Genomic DNA, 12,753 nt, shown 5'->3' on the forward strand with positions numbered 1-12,753 from the left:
CAGCAAGCGACCCGAGCGCCGATTGAAAATCCGGGACGATGCGCATCGTCGAGTACGACCTGCGCGGCGTCGTCGTCGTCGTCGTCGTTGTCGTCGTAGAAGGGCCCGCGCGCGTCCAAGCGCCAGGAGCTGCACCCGTTGTTGCAGTCACATCAAACAAACTCGCTGCAGTCTGCATGGTGGACGAGAGCGGCTGCTGCTGGGTGGCAAAGTAGGCCTTGTGCGCCTGGGACGAGTCTTCGTTGCTCGGGATGTGCGCGAGGGTGGCGCGCGGCCAGCGACGCGTTGCAACGAGCTGCGTGATGCCGCCGCGGAAGGCCTGGATGATGGCACGGCGTGCGCGCTCGCGAGGGGACAGCGCGTGTGTGAAGAGATTCTGTCCAAAGGACCAACAAAGAGCAGAGCGTTAGAAGGGAAGAAGTGAGTCAAGTGAGTGAGTGACGACGGACTGATCATTGTCCATGGAGTGCTCGAGTGATCGCGTGCTCGAGTGATCGAGTGATGGAGTGATGGAGTGATGAAGTGATGGAGTGAAATGGGGGGAAAGCGCGAGATCTCCACTACTGGACGCGTGGCTGGCTTCACTCCGACTCCAGCCTGATGACTTGTTAGTCATGATCAAGTCGGAGCGATCAAACATTGAGCGGCAGGGTTTTTGTTTTGTTGCGTGAAAGTGGAGCCAAAAAGTCCAATGCATTTCCATTGAGAAAGCATTGAGAAAAGCATTGGAAGTCCTTACTTTGGCTTGAATCCACGACATTTTTCACCAACTTTTTGTTGTGATTTTGAGATTTTTGTAGGAGTGAAGCAAAAATACAATGAACAGACATTCATGACAAAGAAAAAAGCTAAATCGAACTTGATATCAAATCTTCCATCAAAACGCGCTTTCCAACAAAGCTTTACTAAAAGTTCACTGTTTTTTGCACGTCCATCCTTTCATTTCCTTCACTCTTTTTTTTTTTTTTTCCCTTTTGTTCAATGGGTGGCGCAGCAGTAGCAGCACACGGCAAGACGTGGCACCATTACGCTGGCAAGCTGATGGGCGCCACCATGTGGTTCTGGGTCTTCCACCGACTGCGCGAGGACGGCGACGTGCTCCTGGTACGCGATCACAACTGCAGAAGCCATCCAAGCGGAAGAGAGAGCGAAAGAGCGAGAGGATGGCCACTTGGCACACACAGGCAACCGCGCCGAGTTGCATTTGGGTCTTGGTGGTGCTCATTGCAAGCCAAAATGATGCAGCAGCCAGAGTGGAGTGGGAAGGAGAAGGAACGAACGAACGAAGAGAGCACAGAGAGGGAAAAGCAGTGGGCCATGCATTGTGGACTCGAGCTCACACACACTCACTCTCGCTCGCTCTCACTCTGGCTCGCTTTCTCTCGCATTGCAAGATCAAGCGGATGAGTGACCTGCAGTGGTGGTTTGGAGTTGAGCTTTGGTGCGGGTTTAGGAAACGAAACCAGTCCAGAATCCCTGCCGCTTCCAGTCGCTCATTCCCACCATCATCGCGTTGCGTCTCGTCATCTGCCCATGCTGACACTGATTCATGGTCTGGGTTGAATTTGGCTTTGTTGCGCTGATTAGGGCTATCGCAAGGCATGGGAACACAAGGGCCATCACGGATCTCACCACACACAAGGCGATCCCTCGCACCATTGACAGTGGTCCGTTTCCCCTCCCGCGCGCTCAACAACATGAAGAACTATCTCGGCTGCCTTTCTGTCAATGTTGTCGGATCAAGCAACGGGTGCCCCTCGTACTGTTGTTGGTTGACCGTGGATTTTTGAAAATAATACATTTGTGCTACCTCCTCGAATGCCAACAGTGTTTGGCGTTACAAAGCCAATGGAAGAACAACGTGCTCTGAATTGTTTATATGAAGGCCAAGGAAGGACAACGAGACGGGATAACTACAGCCAACAAACTTCGTAATTTGTTTTTTTGATTTTGTTTTTTTTTGCTGCTGTTCTGTTTTACTTCTTGTGATCGTCCTTAAACGAAACCAGCAGTGCGTGTTGCTCAACAAGGTCGCCCGGGTTGTAGTTGACCTTCTCAATGACACCAGCGAAAGGAGCGCGAAGCACATACTGCGAAACAAAAAAAAAAAAAACAAAGCCAAAGAAATGAGTGTCAAACTTTTTCTCAACACATTCACCCGCAATCGTTTTTCCGTACCTCCATCTTCATGGCTTCGAGAATGACAAGCGCCTCGCCCTTGGCGACGGTTTGTCCAGCCTTGGCAAGAACCTGTCAGGGAGGAGAACAAGCGCAAACGTCAGGACTTTTTCCCATCAGCAATTGCACTACCATTGCGCGATCAAAATTTTACCTTTTCGACCTTGCCAGTCATGGGCGCGCTGACCGAGAAGGCAGTGTCACCTTGGTGCGCGGCAGAAATGTACTCGGGGATGACATAGTCGAAGCGGAACGAGGTGTCCTGCACATCAGTGAACGGCAAAGGAATGAGCATCGTTGCGCAAAACTCGAGAATGTTGCAACTGTCAGAGCTGTCTTACATCGCCAAAGAAGTTGAGCGAGTTGCCCTGAACAACAACCTTGGTTTGGTAGAAGCCGTCGCCAATGTAGGACGAAAGCACGCCATCCTTCAGCGAGGACTTGATGTTTGTGATTGAATACTGTCGACATTTGTGTGCAAGTCAAAGTGAGGTCACGGCAATTCGAAGCCAATGATGCCCGATGACCGCCACACTACAAACCTTGGGCTTGCCAAACGCGTCGACAGTCACGTCGTAGGTGCCGTCGGCGTTGACAGCGACGTGGAAACGCGCGGTTTCATGCTGCTCATCATCGAGGGGATAGTTGAGCGTAAAGTCGCGCGTCGCGCTGTGGTTGAAACGTTTTGCAACCAACGACGAGTACGGGTGGGCTGGGAACAAGAACACCAAATACCAAGAAGACATCAGTGAGTCACAAAGAAGGCACGAACTACAGGACAAAGCCGGAATCAATCAATTCATAGGGAATTTACCTGGGATGAGTTGAGCCTGTTGTTCAATCAGGATAGAAGCCAAGGCCGCCTGGACAACGTTATGGGAGGCAGGTAGCTTGGGAGGAGCAAGAAGAGACTCGCCGTGTTTCTGTTTTGGAGCATCAACGGAGAACCAAAAAAAAAAATGAGACGACTCCAATTGTGCCAAAAATAATCAAATCCGCTCCTGATTCATACCGCAAGGAAACCAGTCTCGACCTCAGCTGCAACAAAGGCTGGGTGCAGCGCCAAGTCCTTGAGGAACTTGAGGTTGGTGTTGAGGCCAACAATGTGGTAGTCTTGCAGGTTTTGAGCGAGCTTGCGGAGTGCAGCGCTGCGGTCAGTGTCCCAGACGACAAGTTTTGCAATCATAGGATCGTAGTGCACGCTGACTTGGTCGCCTGCGGAGGACGAGAGCACACCAAAATGACAAGCAAGTGAGTCATGCTGGTGTTGTTTTCTCCTCAAGCCCGCAACAATCAAAAGTTTGTCAGATCGAGTACCTTGACGGACACCGGTTTCAACACGGACCGTGGAAGACTCTGCCGGTGGTCGCAAATGGAGGAGCGGGCCAGTTCCGGGAAGGAAGTTCCTGTGCAAAAAAAAAAAAACAGACGCAAGAGTCAGACAAGGGAAGAAGTAAAACCAAACTCGACCCAGGCAGAATACGCACTTGTAAGGGTTCTCGGCGTAAACACGGGCTTCGAACGCATGGCCGTTGATGCGCAGCTGAGATTGGTTGAGAGGAAGTTGCTGACCACAAGCGACCTGTCGTGATCGAGAAAAAAAAAAACGTTGTGTGAGCCCCCGAAACAAACAAACAAAAACTCAGCTGCCACAGATAATCTCGTACACGGAGCTGCCATTCGACGAGATCCTGGCCTGTAATCATTTCTGAAACAGGGTGCTCGACTTGCAGACGAGTGTTCATCTCCATAAAGTAGAACTGTTGCTTGGGATCCATGATAAACTCGACAGTGCCGGCACCGACATAGTTGACGGCTTGGGCAGCACGCACGGCAGTCTCGCCGAGGTTGCGGCGGACTTCGTCAGAGAGGCCTGGCGCGGGAGCCTCTTCGATGATCTTTTGGTGACGGCGCTGGACCGAGCAGTCACGCTCAAACAAGTAGACACCGTTGCCAAGCTTGTCGGCAAAGACTTGGACTTCGACGTGACTGAGGAAGGGTTTGGAGTCGTGTCAGGTCGGATTGAGTGTTTTTTTGTCAAAAAAATTTGTTTTCATTCGCAATGTTTCGAAAAATGGCAAACTCGTTGACTTAAGTCAACACTTACCGCGGGTTGAGCACGTATTTCTCGACAAGGACATTGTCATCACCGAACGACTTGAGCGACTCGCGCTTGGAAGACTCGAGCATGGCCTCGAAATCCTCGGGCTTTTCGACAATACGCATGCCCTGTTGTCCGACAAAGAGAGATGGATGAACAAAGAGCGACGGGAGGCCGAGGAAAACAAAGAGAGAAAGAGCACCGTGAGCCTCGAAGCACAAACACACGCAACTACAAAAAAAAAAAAAAAATCCGTCACCTTGCCACCGCCACCCATGATGGCCTTGATCAGCACGGGGTAGCCAATCTTGTCGGCCTCGGCCTTGAGGCGGGCAACCGACTGGTCCGAGCCGTGGTAGCCGCCAATGACGGGCACCTTGGCGTCCGACATGATGATCTTGGACGCACTCTTGGAGCCCATGTCGCGGATGGCCGATGCGGGCGGGCCGATGAACACGACGCCCTCCTTGGCGCAGAGATCGGCAAACGCGGCGTTCTCCGAGAGGAAGCCGTAGCCAGGGTGGATGCCCTGCGCGCCAGTGCGCTTGGCAACCTCAATGATCTTGTCCATCCGCAAGTAGCTCTCGCGAGACACGGCCGGGCCAATGCGGACTGCCTCGTCAGCCTAGTGTATGAGCGGGGGGTAGTGTTGCAAGGGGACAAGAGAGTGAGAGAGAGAGAGAGAGGGAGCAAGCAATCAGTGTGAGTGAGTGGGCCAAAGATCGATTGCAGTCCGACAAACCAAACAAAACACCAACACCAGACGTCTCATCTATGCTGATGCCTGATGCCTGATGCTGTTGCAGCTGAGAAGAAGTTCGACCGACTGGCTGTACGATATTTTTTTTTCCAACCATAATGCTTGACTCAAGCCAAAGTCGTGACCATCGCACGTCCATTTTGAAAAACGGTCCCCCTTCATCACTTCCTCCCCCAGCTCCCGTGTCGAATCGCACACGCAATCGGCACCAAGTGCAAAGCCACAAATCACTGCAACGAGAGCGCAGGAAGGCGCTGGCAGACGTGACTGAAGGAAGGGCAGCATACGTGACCAATCCGCCTCAGTCGAAGGGGATTATGGAGGAGCGAGCACGAGCGACGGGCTCCATCTGCGTTTACCATCTGGACGTGCATGGACTTGGCATCAGCGTCCGAGTAGACTGCGACGGTCTTGACGCCCATGCGGCGCGCAGTGCGGATGACGCGGCAGGCAATCTCGCCTCGGTTTGCAATCACGATCTTGTCAAAAAGCTTGCCGTCGTGACCGAGGCCAGCGCGAGCAGCGCCAAACCCAGCAGTGCCGGCAGCCGCCGTGCCATAGTAGGCATAGGACGAGGTAGCAACAGTCGCAGCACGGAGTGTCATCGGGGCAGCCGGGCGGAGCGCAGCGGCGGCGATCGCTGTGACTGTGATGCTGCTGCTGCTGCTGCTGCTGCTGCTGGCTGGCCGAGCATTGCGAATGCTCAACGCGCGACTAGAGGCGCGACAAATGGGTCAACAGAAGCACAGCACAGAGTCCAAGCAATAGAAAGGCAAAAGGATGAGCGACAGCGAAAGGAGAAGCGAAGCAAAGGAGCAACAAGACAATGCGCAATGCAAAATCCAGCGAACAATCAACTCACACAACGGAAAGCATTTAAGGGAGGGGGAGAAAAAAGGTTGTGCTGTGAACAAAGAAGAGACTGAATGGAGTGTCAAAGTTGGGAAGGCAAGATGGAATTATGCGCAAGGCAAAATAGTCAAACCAAAAGAAAGAATCATCAATCTCCATCTCCAGCCATCACCATGAAGCATCGCGCCATCAATGCTACAGTACGAACTGAGAACATACTGAAGCCTCTTCATTTTATTCCACACATACACCTCGATTGCCTCCAAACCCGTCACGAATCATCGACCGGCAAGTTGCGAAATCAACTTGATCAGCAGCGACTTGATGAGCTTGGACTTTGCTGGATTCTCCTGCAGATATGCCTCGAGCTTTGCGCGAAGAGAGGCAATGTCCGGCAACGCGATGGGATCCGCAGGGTTGAGCAAAGTGTCGAAAATTTCCGACCACATTTCAGCTTGCCAGTACCTGACGACAGAAACATCGAACACGGGAGGCAGATGACCATCAAAAGCACCATACGCAATCATGAGTCCCGAGAACACGCAAGACGCCGGCCACGCACGGCCCAAAGCATTCACACCCAAAAATCTCCAAATTGATGGAGGGAGGGCTTTACCGCTTAAAGTTTACACGAGGCTTCCAGCGCTTGGTGGTCGGGTCTTGAATAACCTCCATGTAAGTGTTGTGCAGCATCACGTGGATTGTGCACAAGACTGCATACGTGTCCACCTAAACAAGGAAAGTGGTCAGCCGCGTCGCTCAGCATTGCCATACAAGCACCAACTCTATCACTCACTTGGTACTTCCATGGCGTGCCTTTCTGCATCTCCACGCAAAGGAAGGACTCGGTGTTGCTGCTGCCGCAGAACTGGACGTCTTCAGGCAGCATGAGCAAGTCGATGGATCGGCCAAAGTCAATCAACGCCAGACCCTTGCTCGCCCAGCCAGCACTGCCGTCTTGGTGCCATGTGGAATCCCAGTCTTCTTCCGATGTGCATTCGCCGCTGAGAGTTTGCAATTCCACCCAATAGTTGTTAGCTCAAGCGGCTCAAGGTGAAAAGCAAATCGAAACGCACACAGCTTTTACGCAACCCATCCGTACCTCTCCTCATCTCGAATCATCAAATTGTCGGGCTTGATGTCAGCATGAACAATGCCGCTTGCATGCATGCACTCGAGCATCTTGAACAACTCGATGGCGTAAAACACGACCAGCACCTCGTCCATGGACTTTTTGACCCTCGCGTACATGTTAATGGCGTCCTGTGCCAACAAGTAGCCCCCCCCCCAAAAAAAAAAAAAAAAGTTAGGTTACTGCATTTCCAAATGGGTTGTGAAAGAGACACAAACGACAGTCGAAACGACTGCCATACCAGCAACGAGCTGTGCGGGAAATAGTCCATCGATGTAACGCTCGCGGTCGAGAACAGATGCGTCGCACAAGCACCAACAAACAATCGCGACTAGAACACCCAAAGGACAAATCAGGTGAGTGTAAGTATGAGGGAAAAAAAACGGCTTTGGGAAGAAAAAAAGGCAGCAACCGTGCACTTACCGCTGTGGCAAGATCGAGCTCGTTCAGACGACGGCCTAGTTCTGTACAGACATAATACTCCCATGGAGTGGCCGGCTTCTCGACCTTGAGTGCAACGGGAGGAAGTCGCTCCTCCTCGTTGGCCGACTCGTCGCTCGCCAAATACACTTGGCCGTAAATGCCCTCTCCGAGCGGTCGATTGATGCGGAAGACGCGCGGCTGCATCTCACCAGTCGCTGAATCCGGGAATGGCAATGTAACGACGGTATTCGTAGCAGTCTTCGGGGAAGAGAGCGCAGCGGGAAGTTCCTCGGTTTCGGGCATGCTGATAAACAGCGGGTCTGCCTCGCGAAGCATCTCCACAGCTCGGCCAATGCACTCGTCAATAATGTCGGCCTGGAATGGGTTGATGGGTCGCGATTCGACTGGAGCGGAGGGTTGTTGGGCAGACTGCGAATTGGTCGAATCGGCATTTTCGTCACCGTATTCGGCCGCGTCCTCACAGACAGGAGCAAGTGGCATCGGAAGGTTCATCGTCATTGTGCTTGTAAAGTTGCAGCGGAACTCGGGAGTGACTGAAAGTCGTCGCGCGGGTGCATGGCGCGCCGCTGTGGGCAGCACGTCATCGTCAAGACCCATCGGTGCAATCTCGTCATCAAGCCCAAAATCAAGAAGCGGCGCTTCGGAGGGAGGAATTGGGTTTGCTGCAGCAGCAGTAGCAGCAGCAGCAGCAGCAGCAGGGGGCTCAGCAACCTCGGTCGTCTGCTCCGTCTGCTCGAATACGACAAAATCTTGCGCAAGAATGCTCTTCTCGAGCTCTTCAAGAACTTGTTCGCTGCTCGCACTCGACCACGAGCTCTTCTTCGGCAGACGTTGACTGATGTGCAGACGGTTGAACAAAAAGGTAATCCAGAGGCGCCAAAGCCTCTCGCGACGGCGAAATGCGAGGTGCAACGACCCGCAACGGCTCCAGCTCCCTTGGCAAAGCTGTGGCAATGGCCATGACGGGCGTAACCACGGGGCTGGCAAATTCGCGCTTGGAAGCAGGGGCGATGGGAGTTGAAGGCTGCGACACGGAAAACGACCCAGAGTGCACGCGGGCAAAGCTGGACTCTGAACCGCTCGATACACGCACCGGCGACACACTATGCCCCGAAGAGATGGTGCCAACAGCTGCTGGCTCTGCCATGTCAAACACATGGCTGGCCAAAACGCGAACGGGCGACGGTCGTGCCAACGGCGATGTGGGCGTCGAATCCTGTTGGTTCTCGTCGAGCACTGCGGAGACTGGCATGGCAGCAATCGGGAGCGGAGACGGCGTCATGCGAGCAGGTGCAGGGCTTGGGGCCATTGGAGAGGGTGCCAGCGACGTCACACTGCTCGCGACCATCAACTCGCCTGGCTCGGTCGCAGGTGAGGATTGTGGTTGCGATTCGTCATCGATCTTAAGGAGTGCAATCTCAGGCAGTGCCAAAGGAGTTTGGATTTGCGATTCCGTACTTGGCAGGTGTTGCGCAGCAGCCTCCATTTGTAGGGCAGCCGTGGCTTGTCGCGCCTCTGCCTCCTGCTGGGCCACCTGAAGCAGGCGCTGTTGTTCAGCCTGCAATGCCATGCGACGAGCTGCTTGGTGGCGCGCGCGAACCTCCTCCACCTGCATCTCTTTGCCTTGAGCATCGACCAGAGTGCTCAATGCAAAGCTGAAATAGTAGCCAGAGCCATCCGTGTCTCGCGGCGTTGCGGCTTGAGATGACGGGATGGGCGCTTGTCTGTCAGGCACGACGTGTTCCAAGTAGCAGCAGCGTGAGTGCGCAGGAAGCTCAACCACCCAGTCTTCGGTTTGACCTTACCCTATGCGTTGCGACTCACTCGTCCGACGTGCCTTGTGGCCATCGACTCGCTGTGCAGCGGATCCAGCTACATCAGATCTAATGGCAGAACAGGGTGTGCGTGTGTGTTGGGGGTGGTGGTGAGCGGGGCGAGTGCACACAAAACCGCCAGTTTAAACTCGCATGTCATTGTACCGTTGTTCGGGCAAAGCGGCCAGCTCTGGGTCCTCCCACACACTGAAACTCGCTTTAGTGGCAGCGGGCGTCGACACTGGTGATCCAACAAGCTAAATCCGAGACACGTTTCAAAAGTAAATCGCGGGATAAGATGAGTGCTTGTGGCTGTGGGGATAATCCACACACACACACACACACACACACACACACACACAACCTCAGATCAAGTCTTCGTCGTACCTGCTGACCAGCCCATGACGTGGTCGATTAGTCTTCGTCGTACCTGCTGACCAGCCCATGACGTGGTCGATTTGATTGGTTGATCTTGCATCGTTTTGACAGAGATAGTTGGAGCCGGCGACTGCAGCGACTTGAATCCGTCAAACACAACACCGGTCTGCACAGCCACTGGCTTGACTGGCATGGATGGGGCGTCCATCGCATTGGCATTGTTGATGACAACACGTCGTTGGAAGGACGCGAACGAACGCTTCAGCCGGTCGATTGGCATGGCGTTACTGAAAGACCACAAGGCAAAAGGACCCGTATTGAGTGCAGATCGTCGTCAAGTGCCGAGCTCAACTATCACAGCAAAATGTGCCGAGTGGTGACGATCTTACTTGGCAATGGCAGCTTCGTAGACTTGGCGAGCAGAAGCAAAGGCGAGCTGCTTTTCAAAGGCACTAGCCCACGACTCGTACAGCAGAGCGTGCTGAGTGCCAATTCTGTTCTGGAGCAGGTAGGCAAACACGTCGGGTGCGTTGTTGCAGATTTCGGCCTACCAAGCAAGGAACAGAGTACAAAAGCCAATATTGCAAATGGGCGATGAGCTTTCTTGCTTTCAACGTTGCTGTTCTCTCTCTCTCTCTCTCTCTCTCTCTCTCTCTCTCTCTCTCTCTCTCTCTCTCTCTCTCTCTCTCTCTCTCTCTCTCTCTCTCTCTCTCTCTCTCTCTCTCTCTCTCTCTCTCTCTCTCTCTCTCTCTCTCTCTCTCTCTCTCTCTCTCTCTCTCTCTCTCTCTCTCTCTCTGTGTCTCTCTCTCTCTCTCTCTCTCTCTCTCTCGCTCTCTCTCTCTCTCTTTTGCTCTTGTTCGTACAAAGCTCATCCAAATGCGCAAAAAGCGCACGTCGCTGCGATATCGCTCGTCGCGCTGAAAGGCAAAGCAGCAGCGCTCGAGTACGGATGCCAGTCCGCCAATCTGCGGCGTGGTGTGGCAACCTGGATACGTCTGTCGAATCCAGCCAATGTAGCTGCCATCAAGTAGAGTGAAACAACCATGAGGAACGGAGCATCAAGAAGCTTGCAGCACCAAGTGAGCGTGGATGATGCTACTTACGCCGACCATTGGTCCAGAGGATCGTCTGCAGCGCCGTCGGCCAACTGCTGCTCGTATTGCCTGCATGGACATTCAAAGCGATACACATTGCAAGTCTTCAGTCGTGAGTGACTCGTCCGACCATTTTGCATGCCTTCTTTGGCTTCAAAACTTGAACAAGGCCATAAAAAGTCATCGTTTCAAAACCACAGTGATTCAAAAATTTGGCGCCAAATCGAGCAATCCAAATTTCATTGCATTGAAAAAAAAAAAAACCAGCGAATCGAAACGTTGAGCCAAGCTGAGTGATTGGGATGGGGAAGAGAGAGACGATGATGCTGCTGCTGATGATGATGATGATGATGGGATGGATTTGGTGAGGCTCATGGGGTGAGAGGATGCGACTGAGGGGAATGCCAGCTCGGCCAGCAGGTCAGAGATGGTGGTAACGGCGAGGCAACGAGGCAGCCAGCTGCTGTTTGGAGGTTGAGCCGAGGGAGCGACCTTACAGGCGAGTCTGGCGCATGTCTGCATCCGTGTCTGCATAGGAGAATGAGGAGCCCGGCGACAGCGGGGATGCGGCTGCGGCTGCGGCGGGGTGAGAGCGGTTGTTGGCGATCAAAGCGGTTTGAAACGACATTGAAACCCGATTGTTTTGTTGTTGTTGTTGTTGTTTTTGGCTTTGCGGCTATGCGTTTAATGCTTGATCAAGAATGGGACTGAGTTTGGTTTGTGCAGAAGGGGGACTAAAATAGATGAACTGACTTTGCTACTTTGTCTAATTGCTGACAACTGGAAGATCGGCAGATTGAACAATTGGTCTCAATTTGAGCTTCCGAGTTTCGCACTCTTCATTTCGTTCATCTTTTCACTCATTCCCCCACATTTCATTTATTCATCCATCGGAAGCAAAACAACCAAAAAAAAAATTCCATGACCAAACGCGTTGGAATCATTGGCGCTGGAGCGTCCGGTCTTGCTGCAATCAAGTGCAGCCTCGAGGAAGGCATGGAGCCTGTGTGCTTTGAGCAAGAGGTCTGAGTTTGGTTTTTTGTTGTCGTTGTTTGCGTGATTCTATCAAAAGCTAATGCAAGCGATTCAGTGGGTCCTTCTTTCACTGTGCGATGGTGAATAGAACAGCAGTGCGAGAGTCAATTGAAAAAGAATTTGCCAATTCTGACTCCACTCAACTGCCGCCCAGACGGAAGACATCAGAACTGACTTGCAATGTTGCTGCTACATGTTTGGTTTTTGCGCTTGGATTTGCTTTGTGGATGCTTGTCTGCGCACGTAGGCTGACATCGGCGGGCTGTGGCGCTACACGGACAAGGAGGCGCACAGTTCCGTGTACAAGTCGACCGTCATCAACACGAGCAAAGGTACGCCGACTCGATGCACGTCCAGCTGCGGCCTCGGATTACACTACGAAAGACATTGCATCGTGATATCGCTACACGCATGTTCTCGTTTTTATGGCTGCTCACGACTGACTTCGTGGTTTGCTTGTGCAGAATTGATGAGCTTCAGTGACTTTATCATTCCCAGTCACTGGCCGACCTACCTGCACCACAGCGAGATTGTCAGGTAAACAGAGGCAGAAACCCTCGCATCACACGAGCAACAACATTATCGTCATTTCGCAAATGCAGGCTGCACTCGATTCGAGCGCGACGACCTGTGAGAACGGGAAAAACCCGAAACTGAATCACGAAAAAAAAAAAAAAAAAAAAAAAAAAAAAAAAAAAGGTGAATCGCTTCCGACGGCTCAGAGTGTCCATTCAGTCCTTCAAGTCCGCGGCTGCCCCGCTGGAGACGGGCAAATCCAACCAAACACGTCATATCCAATCTCGCCTGGTTTTACTTCTGAAATCCTCGGGGTTGTGATCACTTTACGAAGTTGTGATTGGGCCGACATGTACTTGTTTGCCGGATCAACTCTGGCAACGCTTGGCAACCCACCCTGACTCATTCTCACACTCCGGAAACTGAATGCCCCCTATCCTGAACAGATA

General features: G+C 52.7%; 4 protein-coding genes across 4 annotated transcripts in view; 1 reads left to right on the forward strand and 3 right to left on the reverse strand.

Annotated features, from left to right (window-relative positions):
* The window catches only part of CAOG_08523 (hypothetical protein), a gene marked incomplete at both ends in the record, with an annotated part of 3,192 nt that extends 2,432 nt beyond the window's left edge, over nt 1-760 (reverse strand). Inside the window, 2 exons of the mRNA XM_011271802.1 lie at nt 163-376; nt 740-760. Coding sequence (XP_011270104.1) covers nt 163-376; nt 740-760 — 235 coding nt within the window. The remainder of the gene's footprint in view (nt 1-162; nt 377-739) is intronic.
* A 200-nt stretch (nt 761-960) lies between these two features.
* On the forward strand, nt 961-1,813 carry CAOG_01567 (hypothetical protein). The gene is made up of 2 exons (XM_004364378.2): nt 961-1,104; nt 1,588-1,813. Exons 1-2 carry the CDS (start codon nt 982-984, stop codon nt 1,660-1,662), a joined length of 198 nt encoding a protein of 65 aa, XP_004364435.1. The 5' UTR covers nt 961-981; the 3' UTR covers nt 1,663-1,813.
* Nucleotides 1,814-1,862: 49 nt separating this feature from the next.
* CAOG_01568 (3-methylcrotonyl-CoA carboxylase biotin-containing subunit) lies at nt 1,863-5,717 on the reverse strand. Its single transcript, XM_004364379.2, has 13 exons — nt 5,399-5,717; nt 4,539-4,904; nt 4,286-4,407; nt 3,846-4,167; nt 3,666-3,760; nt 3,496-3,584; nt 3,191-3,393; nt 2,993-3,101; nt 2,721-2,890; nt 2,520-2,639; nt 2,333-2,440; nt 2,179-2,250; nt 1,863-2,090 (listed from the first exon to the last, which is right to left on the reverse strand). The coding sequence occupies exons 1-13, from the start codon at nt 5,642-5,644 to the stop codon at nt 1,977-1,979; spliced, it is 2,136 nt and encodes a 711-aa protein (XP_004364436.1). The 5' UTR covers nt 5,645-5,717; the 3' UTR covers nt 1,863-1,976.
* Nucleotides 5,718-6,169: 452 nt separating this feature from the next.
* On the reverse strand, nt 6,170-11,381 carry CAOG_01569 (hypothetical protein; the record flags this gene model as incomplete). Its single annotated transcript, XM_004364380.2, has 14 exons — nt 6,170-6,356; nt 6,508-6,620; nt 6,688-6,895; nt 6,994-7,154; nt 7,265-7,354; nt 7,447-8,196; nt 8,276-9,191; nt 9,273-9,350; nt 9,447-9,538; nt 9,712-9,946; nt 10,049-10,206; nt 10,523-10,676; nt 10,763-10,822; nt 11,251-11,381. 14 exons carry the CDS (start codon nt 11,379-11,381, stop codon nt 6,170-6,172), a joined length of 3,333 nt encoding a protein of 1,110 aa, XP_004364437.2.
* Nucleotides 11,382-12,753: the final 1,372 nt, after the last annotated feature.

Source organism: Capsaspora owczarzaki, assembly GCF_000151315.2.
Source record: "Capsaspora owczarzaki ATCC 30864 unplaced genomic scaffold supercont2.2, whole genome shotgun sequence".
NCBI lineage: Eukaryota > Filasterea > Ministeriida > Capsasporidae > Capsaspora > Capsaspora owczarzaki.

Bases quoted from the DNA above. Each gene is read 5' to 3' on its own strand.
- CAOG_01567 (XM_004364378.2), top strand. From the start codon at position 982: ATGGGTGGCGCAGCAGTAGCAGCACACGGCAAGACGTGGCACCATTAC. The intron at 1,105-1,587 runs GTACGCGATCAC...TGCGCTGATTAG, and splicing joins AGGACGGCGACGTGCTCCTG to GGCTATCGCAAGGCATGGGA.
- CAOG_01568 (XM_004364379.2), bottom strand. From the start codon at position 5,644: ATGACACTCCGTGCTGCGACTGTTGCTACCTCGTCCTATGCCTACTAT. The intron at 3,394-3,495 runs GTACTCGATCTG...CGTCCTCCGCAG, and splicing joins TGAAACCGGTGTCCGTCAAG to GCGACCAAGTCAGCGTGCAC. The intron at 2,441-2,519 runs GTAAGACAGCTC...ACTGATGTGCAG, and splicing joins CGCTCAACTTCTTTGGCGAT to GACACCTCGTTCCGCTTCGA.